The 15,156-nt window shown below is 43.9% G+C and overlaps 1 protein-coding gene across 8 annotated transcripts in view; it reads left to right on the top strand.

Moving 5' to 3' along the window:
* Nucleotides 1–15,156, top strand: part of LOC132107082 (pumilio homolog 2-like) — a 131,858-nt gene that overhangs the window by 105,148 nt on the left and 11,554 nt on the right. For 4 of the 8 annotated variants that reach the window (XM_059513264.1, XM_059513262.1, XM_059513263.1 and 1 more), the window contains exons 20-21: nucleotides 3,449–3,520; nucleotides 13,396–13,517. In XM_059513264.1, coding sequence (XP_059369247.1) covers nucleotides 3,449–3,520; nucleotides 13,396–13,517 — 194 coding nt within the window. The remainder of the gene's footprint in view (nucleotides 1–3,448; nucleotides 3,521–13,395; nucleotides 13,518–15,156) is intronic. The other 4 variants (XM_059513270.1, XM_059513267.1, XM_059513269.1 and 1 more) reach the window with 1 other exon arrangement.

Raw genomic sequence — 15,156 nt, 5'->3', positions numbered from 1 at the left:
AACAACCTTTGACCTTGGTATCATGTAGCTTTTCGACATCAAATTGTTTTCTGGCTGTCTTTCTGCTTCCTGTTTTCCTAAGCTTTATTCTCAGCACAGCTGTTACCAGGTGATGATCACTACCAACGTCTGCTCCTCGTTTGACCTTAACATCAAGTAAAGAGCGTCTCCATGTGCCATTTATCATGAGATGATCTATTTGATTTTGATCCTTTCCATTTGGAGAGTACCAAGTTAGCTTGTGAATGTCTTTGTGTTGGAACAGGGTTCCCCCAATGACGAGGTCATGAATGGTGCAAAATTCTGCTAACCTTTCCCCATTCTCATTCATGACACCGCAACCTTCCCTTCCCATCGCCCTATCGTGTTCTGTGTTGCTATTACCCATCTTGGCGTTTAGGTCCCCCATCACTATCCTCATGTCGTGTCTGGGTGTAGTTTCCAATATAACCTGCAGTTGTTCATAGAATTCATCCTTCCAGGTGACATCACTGTCATTTGTTGGGGCATAGCACTGGATGATAGTTGTGTTAATTTGCTTCCCCCTCAGCCTAATCTTCATGAGCCTACTGTTGACAGGTTTCCACTCCATCAAGCTCTTCTCTACTCCTTTCTTCAGAATGATGGCTACTCCTTCCCTATGTTGGTGGTCATCTCTTCCTGAGTACAGCACTGTTTCCCCTGTGCTTGTTGTGAGTCTCCCTGATCCTGTCCATCTGCTTTCACTTACTCCGAGTATATCTATGTTATATCTTCTCATCTCTGATGTCACTTGTGCTAATTTACTTGTATCGTACATTGTTCTTACATTCCAAAATCCTATCCTAGTCTTAAGTTTGGCATTCAGAATTTCCACCTTCCTGTCATTGGCTTCCTTTCGGCTTTCACCAATGACATTCATCCTAGTATCTGATGATAGCCCTGGAAGTCCATCACGTCCAGTAGTGCCAATTCCTTCTGTTGCTGTTTCCGTAACGTGTTTGTTTTTACAAGACAGAGTTGTTAGCCCTGTGCTAAACCTCCAACCTGGAGGACCAGTGGATTGCTCTTTGTCTGGCCTCTACCCTTTGACCTGTCCAGCATGGGTGGCCCTACCAGGAGATAAATCTCCTGCTGGTATAGCTCTAGGGGTCATTGAGACACACAAGCTCCCCGACCACTACAAGGTTGCAATCCAACGGGGAGATTTTTTTTTCATGGAAAAAAAGGCTTTTTTTCATGGAAAGCCTGAATAGCTCAGATGACCAAACTTGGCTCCTCCAGAGTGGGGCCACCAGAAGGACTTTGTGGGAACCGTCTGGGAATGGAGCATCCATTCATCCGAGGGGACATTGTGCCACGAAAGCATGTCTGCTCCCAGATTCGTCTTGCCAGGTATATGCGTCGCCTTGAGCAATCGCAACCTGGGTAGTGCCCATTCCAAGAGGCGCTTTGCCAGTGCGCAGAGGCAGCTGGACGAAAGGCCGCCTTGGTGATTTATGTAGGACACCACTGTCATGCTGTCTGACTGGACTAGGACGTGGTGCCCTTTCAGGAACGCTTGAAAGGATTGAAGGGCTCGTTCTACTGCGAGCATCTCGAAGGCAGTTGATATGGAGATGGCTCTTCTTGTGCGACCACGAGCCAAAGGCTGGTCTGTCCTCAGACAGAGCGCCCCAACCCAGGTTGGACGCATCTGTTGAGAGCTCCATCCTTCTGGAAACCGCCTGTAGGGGTACTCCACAACTGAACCAGACAGGGTTCATCCAAGGCTCCAGAGCTGCTAGGCAGGCCTTGTTGGCCCTGATGCGAAAGCGGCCGTGCTGCCAAGCATGAGGTGGGACTCTTGAGTTTTAGCCAGTATTGCAGGGGCCGCATTCATAAGGAGGTCGAGCTGCAAAACTGGGGAGGCGAAACCCATCAGCCCTAGCAACCTCTGAAAGAACTTCAGAGGGAAACAGGCTTTGTTCCTGACGGAGGCCGTGAACTGCTGAAGTACCAGAGCGCGCTCTTGTGATATGACCGCCCTCATAAGGACTGAGTCGAAAACCGCTCCCAGGAGCGTAATGCGTTGGCTGGGGAGCAGTGAGCTCTTGGCAAAATTGACCCTGAGTCCTGGGCACTCTAAGTTGCTCAGGAGCACGGATCTGTGGTGGTCTAGCTCTGTGGGGGGGGTGCAAGGGGCGGGATCACTTTCATTAAAGAAAGCGATCCGCGAGCGCAGAGAGACGAGACTCATGCCCTAACATAAGCCACATGAGATCTCAGTGAACGCCAGCTCAGCGTGGGCTTTACCAAGGCAAAAGACGCACTCACCATGGCTTTCATCCTCATGCAGAGGGGCACTGCATGCAGGGGGTGCTGCACAAGATCCCGGGCCCTATGCATAGGCAGTCCTAATGCCCGCCCCCAACACCCCCTAATGAATATATATATTCCAGACTTTTCACGGGCCCTCTCTTCCTTTGGGGCCCTGGTAATCAGTACTGGTTTTATTAAAATGGCTCATTTGAATTCTGCCGAAGGCATTCAGAATATGTGTGCTACCCAAATAAAATAATCACTAAAAGTCTTTGTGTAAGGGTTTCTCAAACCAGGTGGTGCATTAGACCAGGGGCTCATCGCCTGTTTAAAAAATGCATCACAAACTGCTTGAGAAAGCTGTAAACGAATTTCACATTGCACAAGGTGCAAACAACCTTACACCTGTTTCACACATACTCCGTCTGCAGTGCGTATGCGTTGCATATTTTTTTTACACACCCATGTTAACGGATTCCAGTTTTCACGCGGTTGCAGTCCGTCAGTACATTCCAGGACTGGTGTGTCTGCAGCAGTACAGCGATCGTTTACATACCGAGTAGCGGACTGCATCCTGTGTGAAAGCTCAATGAGTCTGTGCTGCTTCTGCACCACATACGTAATGCACACAGACTGCATACGCAATGCAGACGGAGTTATGTGTGAAATAGGCAACTGAGTCTTGTCGAGGTTTCCATTGGGAAGCTTTTTAAAAAAAAAAACATTCCCTGAAACAAACCCGGCGGCATCTTATCTGCATCCATGTTAGCACGTCATGTTTGATGTGGTAATTTCACAGTAGGCATTCACACAGGTTCGAAGACTCGTTCTCGCCCCCTACAGTGCAATTCGGCTAGGTATATATCCGCGCTAAAATGTGTGTGTGTGTGTGTATAAACAAGTACAATTTTGTTCATTGTTCCTTCTGTGTGAATGGAAAGGAGGCCATGCAATGAGAAGAGCTTAGGGTTGTTGTACTTTGTGGGATAGAGTGAAGGTGATTGCATAGTGTTTACTGCATGATATGTTTATTTTATAACTTTTTGCCTACTTTGGAGTTGCATTCAATTGCTTGGAAGTATTTTCTTATGTCCAGTTAGATGTGCTAATGGATTTTTATGATGCAAAAGATTACCCACCCCTTGCCCCCCTCACTTATTTTATCTAGAAGTATCAAGGCGTTTCATTGGAGATGACCCCCAAAACATATTATACATTGTCCAGCGATGCACTGTTCAAGGTCAGAGTCATGCGCCTTCCTCCCACTCACAAGAACCTCTTGGCATCTCCTCGTCTCCCTCCTAACCAGCCTTTGTTTAACACCTAGATGCTTCTCCAGTTTTCATACTTTTCACTAACACTTTGCCTTACACAACTTTCTTCCTTAATGGCTGCCACATCTCTACTTTGTCTAAAATCCAATCCTAATATATGATAGACTTTATTTAGTGGGGACACCAATTAATTTGACACAAGCAAGGCTGTGAGATATATGTGAGATTAGTGACTGTAAAGTGGTAGTGGGAGAGAGTGTAGCCAGACAGCATAGGATGGTGGTGTGTAAGATGACTTTGTTGGTCTGTAAGAAGAAGAGGTCAAAGATAGAGAAGAAAACCAAGTGGTGGAAGCTGAAATAGGAGGAATGTTGTGAGGAATTTAGACAGAAGTTGAGACAGGCTCAGGGTGGTCAGGTAGTGCTGCCAGATGACTGGGAAACTACAGGAGAAGTAATCAGGGAGACAGGGAGAAAGGTGCTGGGTGTGTCATCCGGAAGGAGGAAAGAAGATAAGGAGACTTGGTGGTGGAATGAAGAAGTTCAGGATAGTATCCAGAGGAAGAGGTTAGCCAAGAAGAAGTGGGACATGGACAGGACTGAAGAGAATAGACAGGAATACAAGGAGTTACAGTGAAGAGGGAGGTGTCTAAGGCCAAGCAGAAGGCATATGACGAGTTGTACACTAGGTTAGACACTAGAGAAGTAGAGAAGGACTTGTACAGGTTAGGTAGGCAATGGGATCGAGATGGGAAGTATGTGCAGCAAGTTAGTTATTAAAGATAGAGATGGAAGGGTGCTCACAAGTGCGGAGAGTGTACAGAGGAGATGGAAGGTGTACCTTGAAGAGCTGATCAATGAGGAAAATGAGAGAGAAAAAAGAATAGAAGGGGTGAACTCTGTGGAACAGAAAGTAGATAAGATTAGAAAGGATGAAGTCAGGAAGGCTTTGAAGAGGATGAAAAGTGGAAAGGCATTTGGTCCTGACGACATCCCGGTGGAGGTCTGGAAGTGTCTAGGAGAGGTAGCTGTTGAATTTTTGACTAGTTTGTTCAACAGGGTTTTAGAGAGTGAGAGGATGCCTGAGGAATGGAGAAGTGTGTTAGTGCAAATCTTTAAGAATAAGGGTGATGTGCAGAGTTGCAGCAACTATAGGGGGATAGGGTTGATGAGCCATACAATGAAGCTATGGGGAAGAGTAGTGGAAGCTAGGTTAAGGAAGGTAGTGGATATTTGTGAGCAGCAGTATGGCTTCATGCCCAGAAAGAGCATAACAGATGCAATTTTTGCTCTGAGAATTGTGATGGAGAAGTATAGGGATGGTCAGAGGGAGTTGCGCTGTGTGTTTGTAGACTTGGAGAAAGCGTATGACAGGGTGCCAAGAGAAGAGCTGTGGTACTGTATGAGGAAGTCAGGAGTAGCAGAGAAGTATGTCAGAGTGGTGCAGGACATGTATGAGAGGAGCAGGACAGTGGTGAGGTGTGCTGTAGGTAAGACAGAGGAGTTCAAAGTGGAGGTGGGACTGCATTAGGGATCGGCTCTGAGCCCCTTCCTGTTTGCTATAGTGATGGACCAGTTGTCAAAGGAGGTCAGACAGGAGTCTCCTTGGACAATGATGTTTGTAGATGACATTGTGATCCGTAGTGAGAGCAGGGAGCAGGTGGAGGAAAACCTGGAGAGGTGGAGATTTCCGCTGGAGAGAAGAGGAATGAAAGTCAGTCGTAGTAAGACTGAGTACATGTGTGTGAATGAAAGGGAGGGAAGGTGTCGGAAAGTGGAGAAAGGTGTCGGGAGTTCTGTGTGATAGGAAAATATCAGCGAGAATCAAGGGGAAGGTGTACAGGACAGTGGTGAGACCAGCTATGCTGTATGGTTTAGAGACAGTGGCACTGAGGAAGAGACAGGAATCAGAGCTAGAGGTAGCAGAGCTGAAAATGTTGAGGTTCTCTTTGGGAGTGACAAGATTGGACAGGATTAGGAACGAGTACATCAGAGGGACAGCTCATGTTGGACGTTTGGGGGACAAAGTAAGGGAGGCCAGATAAAGATGGTTTGGAAAAGTTCAGAGGAGGGAGAGTGAGTATATTGGTAGGAGAATGTTGGACATGGAGCTGCCAGGCAGGAGGCAAACAGGAAGACCAAAGAGGATGTATATAGATGGAATTAATGAGGATTTGAAGCTAGCGGGTGCAAGTATGGAGGATGCAGAAGATAGGGATAGGTGGATAGAGATGATTCGCTGTGGCGACCCCTGAAGGGAAAAGCCGAAAGAAGAAGGCGGCTGTGAGATACAGAAGTATATCGTGTTGTCACAATACCAGAATTTTGGTAGTCTGGAAGTCAATACAGTAAAATTTCATGATACTGTTACCAATACAAATTAACTGTACTACTATCATAGTATTGTTCAAGTTCAAGTCTGCTTTATTGTCAATTTCCACATGTACAGTACATACATACAGAGAATTGAAATTGTGTTACTCTCAACAGAGGTGTCAAGTAACGAAGTACAAATACTTCGTTACTGTACTTAAGTAGAAATTTGGGGTATCTATACTTTACTTGAGTAATTATTTTTCAGCCGACTTTTTACCTCTACTCCTTACAGTTTCACGCAAGTATCTGTACTTTCTACTCCTTACATTTTAAAAATAGCTTCGTTACTGGTATTTCATCTCGGCTTGTTTTCATTCAGGCTTGTCATCATTCAAAAAAAAAAAAAAACTATGCAGATAAATCGCGCCATCCGGATGGAGTGAATTTGATTGTGGTTGGATGAGAAGTATAAACAGATACCATTCCGACACCCTATTGGTTTGTACGTGATCCATCGCACCTGCACATGACACAAATCACATCACACTCCAGCAAGGACATAGCCAGTTTTGGGTTCATTTATCAAAAAATATATTTCTTAAAAGTAGGGCTGGGTATGGAACCGGTATCCAATCGCCTCAGAGTCAGTCCGGTTAAATTTAATATGAAACCGGCGTCAGACCGGTCTCCTCCCCGTCTTTCAGCACGCTCTTCAATCCGCAGACCACGGCGGAGCAGCGTGAGCTCAAACAAAGACAGAGGACACAAGGTGTGTGTTTATCGATAGATTGTTAGAATATCTGTATCTGTGCAGTTCTTTGTCATAAGTACAGTTTACAAAAGGTCACAAAGAAGCAGTCGCTTTCTCATTTACTGTAAAGTTTTCGCTTGTCACCGCTCATCACACCACAGCCGTTTCCTCCAGCGAAAATCTAGCCCTTAACACATATGAACGATCTCATACTTTAATTACACTTATTTAAATATACTTAATTTAATCATACATACTTTATACATACACTACTGTGCAAAAGTCTTAGGCACGTTAGTATTTTCACTTAAAAGAATGGTGTTCGGTCAGTTATTTATATATTTTGCTGTAGTATGTCAGTAGAAAATATCAGTTTACATTTACAAACATTCATTTTGCCATTGTCAAACTGCTTGTGCATTACAAATTGCACTAGATTATTATAAAAATTAATTGCAAACTGATATTTCCTACAGACACACTACAGCAAAAGATATAAATAACTTGCTTAAAACCCTTTTTTGGGGTGAAAATAATATTTTTTTCTTTTCCATAAGACTTTTGCCACAGTACTGTATTTTAAAAATGACATTGTTGCGACTTTATAAAGAATGAGCATACATTAATTCACAGAAATGATTTAAGACACTGACAGACAGCACTCATCTTAATTAAATATCAGAGTGAGTGACAGAGATACAGTAGAAACATTGTGTGCTTTTGTATTAAATAATGACCCAGATTTTGAAATACATTTATTAGCCTTAGATTAAGGGAAGCACAACTTGGGAAATGAGAGCATCCAAGGTGAAAGCTATGGATTTATTTTAAATATTTGTAATGTTCTTTAAAGTTAACCATAGTTTTTTTTGAGGTTCTTTTTTTTTTTTAAAGTATCGGTTCAGGCACCGTTTAGGCGCCGGTACCGTTTTAAAAGTATCGAAAAGGCACTGGACCCTACTTAAAAGTTATTATATCTCACTGGCTCATTTGCCAAATGGGTGCTTTCTCTTTCTCTTCTCCTCCACAAATTAAGCTACTGTAGGTAGTTCGGTAGCGAGACGTTTTAATAAATTATCGTTTGCGATTGATGACGCGATTGACAATGTTGTGATAACTAGGCTTTACCAACTTTGTAACTTGTTACCCCCCGAACACTGGACATAGCAGACGTATGTACCGAATACAAGAAGCTATCAATCAAGAAGGTATCAGGATTATGAGTTATTTTTCATTTTTAGTTTTTGATTAATCACTTGGATTAATCATTAATTTTGACAGAACTATGTTTATTGTATATAGACAACCATGCAAGAGTAATTGTTACTAAGCCTGCACTAATCTTCTTGTCCATTCCCCTCGCAGATTCTTGCAGCTAAGCTTGGATGTACATTTACATTCCATTAAAGGTTATTGATGACAATGCCTCTGAAGTTTGACTTTTTGCACCATAACAATAGTTATTGGCAACTAGTCATCATATCTCTAGCTCTTTAATGTATTTGCATTGTACTAAAATGCGTTCATTTTCAATGGGCATATATGCAGCTGAAACAGGTAGCCTAGTGCATCCCAAATTTTTCAACATGAACATTTTAATATAACATTATAGTCATTATGGCCTTTAGAAAAATGTCTCTTTTTTGAGGAGGTGGGGTAGTGCACAATAGGCCCCTGTGGCACGGCCCAAGCTTTTGTTCTTAATGGCATTTATTACTTTTACTTTTATACTTTAAGTAGTTTTTTAAACCAGTACTTTTACACTTTTACTTGAGTAAAAAGCTTGAGTTGATACTTCAATTTCTACAAAAGTCTTTTTAAACCCTAGTATCTATACTTCTACTTGAGTAATGAATGCCAATACTTTTGACACCACTGACTCTCAGACCCCAGTGCATACAGATAACATTAACATTAAAGCCTAAAAAATCTAGATCAAATATAAAATGTAGATACAACTATACAATAAGGGAATGTAAAAAAAAGGCATAAAATAAAGTTAAATAAAGCAGCGCAAGGCAAATGACAGAGAGTGCAAATCATTGAAGTGAACAACAGTGCAGATAAAAGATTTTAGTGCTAAAAACAAAACAATCCCTTATTAAAAATATCTTAAGTCTGATTAAAGTGACAAGTGACAAAGGGCTCGAGCAGTTATTTTATTTAACTGACTGATGAGGTAGTGGAATGACATCAGTTCCATGCCGAATGAGGTAGTGAGCAGACCAATGCTGCACAAAGTGACTAGTGCATGCCATCATATAATTAGTGTGTGGGGGGGGGGGGGGTTCTTAGTTCAGTGGTGTCTGGGGCAAAAGAGGGGAGGGGGGGCAAGTTCGGGAGGAAGTTCAGCTTCCTGACAGCCTGGTGGATGAAGCTGTCCTTCAGTCTGCTGTAGAGCTTAGATCGGGCCCAACAAATCAAGCCCGGCCCTACCCGAGCCCGAGCACGTTGTGTCCGAGGCCGGCCCGACACGTTCACTGTAATTATGAGCCCGAGCCCGATTTAAACCCGACCATTTTTAATATGTGGGCCGTTATAACCAGGGGCGGCGCCAGATTTTTTTTTTTTTTACCGCATGTGCTGCTGTGCTAGATCATTTAGCCTACGGGGGAGCTGCGCATATATATATATATATATATATATATATATATATATATATATATATATATATATATATATATATATATATATATATATATATATATACATACATATATATACATACATATATATATATATATATATATATATATATATATATATATATACATACATATATATATATATATATATATATATATATATATATATATATATATATATATATATATATGCGTGCCGCATTTAATGTACGAAACAAAGCCAACACATATGTTGTCACTCCCCACGACTAGTTTAAAATGTTTCCATACCTCCGATTTTCCTCCAAACTTGCTCAAAGTTAATTCTCCTGTTTTAATTGTTTTCTTTGCTTCTTCAAGCTCCATGTTGCACTTAAGCTACTGAATAGTACAGCATACACAGCAGGTGTGATGTGTCACTCATGCGAGACTGCGAGTGGACGAGACGCTGCGCATGACACGTGACGTGCTTTATAAAGGGCCCGACCCGGCCCAAGGATGGTGCCGGGCCGGGCCGGGCCGGGCCGAGAATCTAAGCTCTAGTCTGCTGGTCCTGGCCTGGAGACTCTGCAGTCTCCTCCCTGATGGTAGCAGGCTGAAGAAGCTGTGTGATGGGTGAGTGGGATCACCTGTGATGCAGAGGGCTTTGCGGGTGAGACGTGTTCCATAAATGTCATGGAGGGAAGGGGAGAGACACCAATGGTCTTCTCAGCTGCTCTCACTATGCGTTGCAGAGTCTTTCGGCAGGACGCATTGCAGGCGCCATACCACACAGTGATGCAGCTCGTCAGGATGCTCTCGATGGTGCCCCTGTAGAAGGTGTACAGTACATGATGGGGGCCGGGACTCTGGCTCTCCTCAGTTTGCGGAGGAAGTAGACGCTCTTGTGATTTCTTGGCCAGTGCTGCAGTGTTTTCAGTCCAGGAGAGGTCCTCTGTGATGTGCACACCCAGGAACTTGGTGCTGCTCACTCTCTCCACAGTCGCACCGTTGATGGTCAGAGGAACGTGCTTGAGTGTGTGCTCTCCTGAAGTCAACAACAATCTCCTTCGTCTTCTCCACGTTCAGAGAGAGATTGTTGTCACTGCACCACTTGGCCGGGCGGCTCACCTCACTCCTGTAGTTTGTCTCATCTTTGTTGCTAATGAGACCCACCACAGTCGTGTCATCTGCAAACTTAATAAAGAGGTTGGGGTTGTGTGATGGTGTGCAGTCATGGGTCAGCAGAGTGAAGAGGAGGGGGCTCAGCACACATCCTTGGGTGGCCCCAGTGTTCAGTGTGATGGTGCTGGATGTGTTGCTGCCGACCTGTACTGCCTGAGTCAGAAAGTCGAACAGCCAGTTGCACAGCGAACTGTCCCAGCTGAATCAGTTTGTAAATGAGCTGTTGAGGGATGATTGTGTTGAATGCTGAACTGAAGTCTATGAACAGCATTCTGACATATGAGTCCTTTTTGTCCAGATGTGTGAGTGCTGAGTGGACGGCAGTGGCGATGGCATCATCGGTCGACCGGTTGGACATGGGATGGAATGGGTCCAGGGTGGGGGGGAGGGCAGACTTGATGTGGTGCAACAGGATGGTATTCATTGAAGCAGGATGGAGATGGCTTCTTCGGAACTGGAATGATGGTGGTAGTTTCGAAACATGTGGGAACAACAGCCTGACTCTGTGATATGTTGAAAATGTCTGTGAAGACATCAGTGAGTTCTGCTGCACAGTCTTTCAGTACACGCCCAGGGATGTTGTCAGGACCCGGAGCTTTGCGTGCATTGATCTTGCTGAAGGATCTCCTCACGCTGTCTGAGGTCAGCGTCATCACCTGGTCGCCGGGAGGAGGTGGAGTCTTCTGTGCAGTGGTGCTGTTTTGTTGCTCATAGCGAGCGAAGAAGGTGTTCAGCTCGTTCAGCAGAGAGATGTTGTTGTCACAGGTCCGTGGTGGGGGCTTGTAGTCCGTAATGGTCTGTTTCCCCTGCCACAGGTTCCTAGTGTCTCTGCTGTTGCTGAATTGATGAGCTATCCTCCTGGAGTGCTGTCTCTTAGCCTCTCTGATGCCATGGGACAGGTTGGCCCTAGCTGTTCTCAGGCCCACCTCATCTCCAGCTCTGAAGGCAGCGTTCCGTGTCTTCAGGAGTCTGTAGACCTCCCCTGTCATCCATGGCTTCTGGTTGGCCCGGACAGTGATGGTTTTTGGGACCGTTACATCATCAATACACTTGTTGATGTAGGCAGTGACAGTCTCTGAGTGCTCCTGGAGGTCAGTGGTGTTATTGCATGTGGCAGCCTGCTTAAACATGTCCCAGTCAGTTGTGTTGAAGCAGTCTTGAAGAACCTCTGATAATCCTTCTGGCCAAACTTTAATCTGTTTGTAAACTGGTTTGGCGGCTTTAATGAGTGGTCTGTATGCAGGCATTAGCATGACAGTGATGTGGTCTGAGGCTCTGAGGTGGGGGAGGGGGAGGGCTTTGTAAGCTCCTCTCTGTGTGGTGTAAATAAAGTCCAAAATGTTATTATCTCGTGTTGGAAAGTTAATGTTGGTCTATTTTTTTTTACACAGATTTTGACACTCTTTAGGTCAGCATGGTTGAAATCCCCAGCTATGATGAGAAAAGCAATCGGGGTGTGCTGTCTGCTGCTAACTGATGTGCTGGTACAGTTCATTTAGTGTGTCGTTCCTGTTGCTGATGATGTTGAACGGGAGAATGTACACCGAAATGAGCAGTATAGCAGTATATTCCCTCGGCAGATAGAACGGCCTGCACTTAATAATCATAAACTCCACCCGGGGTGAGCAGTGTTTGCAGATCACAACAGTATCACGGCACCACGCGTCATTGATGAAAACACAGAGCCCGTCGCCGCGGGTTTTTCCTCCCGCGACGAGAGCTCTGTCCACTCGATAGCACGTCAGCTGGTCGAGCTGAATAGCGCAGTCTGGAACGCTGTTGCTGAGCCATGTTTCCGTGAACACAAAAACACAACAGTCTCTTACAGTCCTCTGAGTTGAGCGTAGTAACTTTACAATTTATGATACTGTAGCATAAAAAAAAAAAAGCATTTGAACAACATTTTGAACTTGAAAATGTAAGCTATTGATGCTAACTATATGTAAATAATAAATGAAAACATGCAGCTTGTAGTCTTCAAATATTTTAGTTCTTAGTGTTGCAGTGTCAGGTCGGTTAATCTTCATTAATCATGTACACTTCCGGTTTCTCATTATCCCATTTGTTAACTGTGATTATGCATTTACATCATGTCTGCACTTTCAGAAGATGTATTGCATCTTGACGCATTTAATTAATAATGGTCTATCTAGCAAAATGTCTAGGTTTGTGAGGCACATAAATGTGAGAAAGAGACAACATATCACTGACTCGATAGGGAGAGTAACGGTTCTATCAGTTCACCCAGGGTCGTTCAGCAGTCCTTATTGTTAAGTCCTGACACATTCGACAAGCTATATACATCTAGCCCTCACAGCCTTTTTTGTTGTCATGCAACTAAATAGGGACAGTTCTTTTAATAAGGTCTGTTTCCCTCTTTAAAATATTTTTTAACTTTGTAATTCATTGTTTCCAGCACATTCAATATTTTTTTTCTTTCTGCTCCACCCAGAGCACCTCAGACCAGCAACCTGGTTTGTTATGTGCATCCAAAATAGTTAAACTAATCTTGTGCCTACCCAAAACAATAAAGTAGTGACTGCTCTTTCAAATTTGAGGGAAAGTTAGGATAGACAAAGGGTTTAAACTGAGTCCCACAGCTTCTGATATTGGCGTGCATGTTTTTTTCCACCTTCTAAATGAATGCTGGTGTGTCTGTGTTTGAGTGAGTGTTGTGTGGTTTCTTATTAGGCTATTTGCCAAATACCAATTTTTAGGATCAGTCATTGCTTAGATAAAGTGGGAGTATTAATACATTAATGTCCATGGGTTGCTGTTTTTGAAATCACCCCATTGAGGACCTTTTTTTGGTCAGTTGTTTTATTGTGACGGTTTGTTGTTAAAGTAGCCTTGCTCAATCTTGTTGTACTAGTATTTCATATATTGTTCTGTTTGTTTATGTTTACTTGTTTATGAGCTGTTACAATAATATTATGTATGTTATTTATCTCTCTCTCCCACTGTCCTCTGCCTGTCTTCACTTGCAGGATCAGTATGGTAACTATGTGATCCAGCATGTTTTGGAGCATGGGCGTCCAGAAGACAAGAGCAAGATAGTGGCGGAGGTCAGAGGGAAGGTTCTGGCTTTGAGTCAACATAAATTTGCAAGGTAAGTTAATGTGAGAGAACTGTATTCTAGAGATGAAACTGTATGAGAAATCCATATCACAATTACTGTATAGTGACAAAAAACATTCTAAAACTCTTTATGTGGCCCCCCATAACTGTACATTATTGTTTCTTCTCTATGCCCTGCCTTTCTAAAATGCATTCCTTTTTTTAAAGCTGAAAAGTGAGGTGTGTTCTGATTGGTCAGCTATCCAGTGCGTTGTGATTGGCTGAATGCCTCAACGGGGTTTCTGCGGCATCTTAAAAAGTCTTAAATTGTACAAGAAACTCTTAATTATGATTTCAAGTGGTCTTACATTTGGAAACAGAAAGACCAGAATTGTGATACGGCTGAATGTGACGATTAAACTTAAACATGAGTGCTGCACATTCAAAGTCCAGTGCTATGCTGCTTTGTGTTCTGCTTTTACCAGGGAAAGTTACATTTTTACCAAACGCTCCACCTTCTGGCAAAGAATGAATAAGCATTTTCAATACAATTGTTTTTTTTTTTTTTGCAGAGTTCAGAACAATGCAAAAATCGACCCATGTTTTTACCCTGCAAACACGCAAAGCCTTAAATGTGAACTGGTGGATTGATAAGAAGACAATGTATTATAAAAGTCTAAACATGGGGTGCGCAATATGTATGGTCTGCAATAATATCGAAATTGCAGTTTTAATGATGTGCGATTTGATATTGAGGTTATCGTGAAAAGCAATCGCAAAACACACCTGCAGAGTGCACGCATACATTAGGTGGTAAAGTCTAGTAGGTTAGACTAGTGTGCATATACCATATTTCCTGTTATTTCCTCGATTTCTCCAACAACAAAAAAAAAAATTAAAAAACACAGCCACGGTACTGTTTTGCATCTCTGAGCAACACTGCGCTGTTCCCTTTCGAGAGTACTCTCGTACTGCGTAAGCTAGCTTACGCTATGGGAAAAGGTCCCCTTTTCTCGAGAATATGAAGCCAAAAATTATCCTTAATTTTTAAATAATGTAAAACGCAGTGCTGCAGCACAGCAGACCCAAGCGAAGCGGCTCGCGCGCTTATTGGCTGTGCTGCGGCAACTGCAGCAACCTATGGTGAGGCGGCGGAGAGGAACGAACCAATGGGGGCGCTTCGCGCCCATTGGACGTCAGAGCGCGCCAAAATAGCCGTGGCTGGAACTATATAAGCCACCGCTTCACCATAGGGATCAGATTTCATCTCCTTCAGCGATCTCACCTGCACTTCGCTGTCTTCTCCGGAGAAGCCTCTACACGCCGTCGAAAAGCCTCTCAGCGGGATAGCACTGCAACGCAGATCTGAGGACGCCGGCTCGTGCTTCATCTCGACGCCGCCTTCAGCACTCGCTTCCTGCTGCGCCATCCGGCGTGACTATATCCTTTTCATAAGCTAGTGTGTTTGCCGCTGCATCACACTTTTTTCTCCAGAATTCGAGGCGTTGTTTCAAATGCCTCGGGCCTGCGCTTCCTGCCGAGGCCCTCTGCCCAGCGAGGACCGCCACATCATCTGTGTCTCCTGCCTGGGCCGCGAGCATGCTGAGAGCGCACTCTCCAAGGGCGGCTGCCCTGAGTGCGACAACATGGATATATCGACCCTGCGGGCTCAATTAGCTCAAACCAGCCAC

Source organism: Carassius carassius, chromosome 27 (genome assembly GCF_963082965.1).
Source record: "Carassius carassius chromosome 27, fCarCar2.1, whole genome shotgun sequence".
Classification (NCBI taxonomy): Eukaryota; Metazoa; Chordata; class Actinopteri; order Cypriniformes; family Cyprinidae; genus Carassius; species Carassius carassius.
The sequence above is the reverse complement of the archived record's forward strand: the minus strand, read 5'-3'. Positions and strand labels throughout refer to the sequence as shown.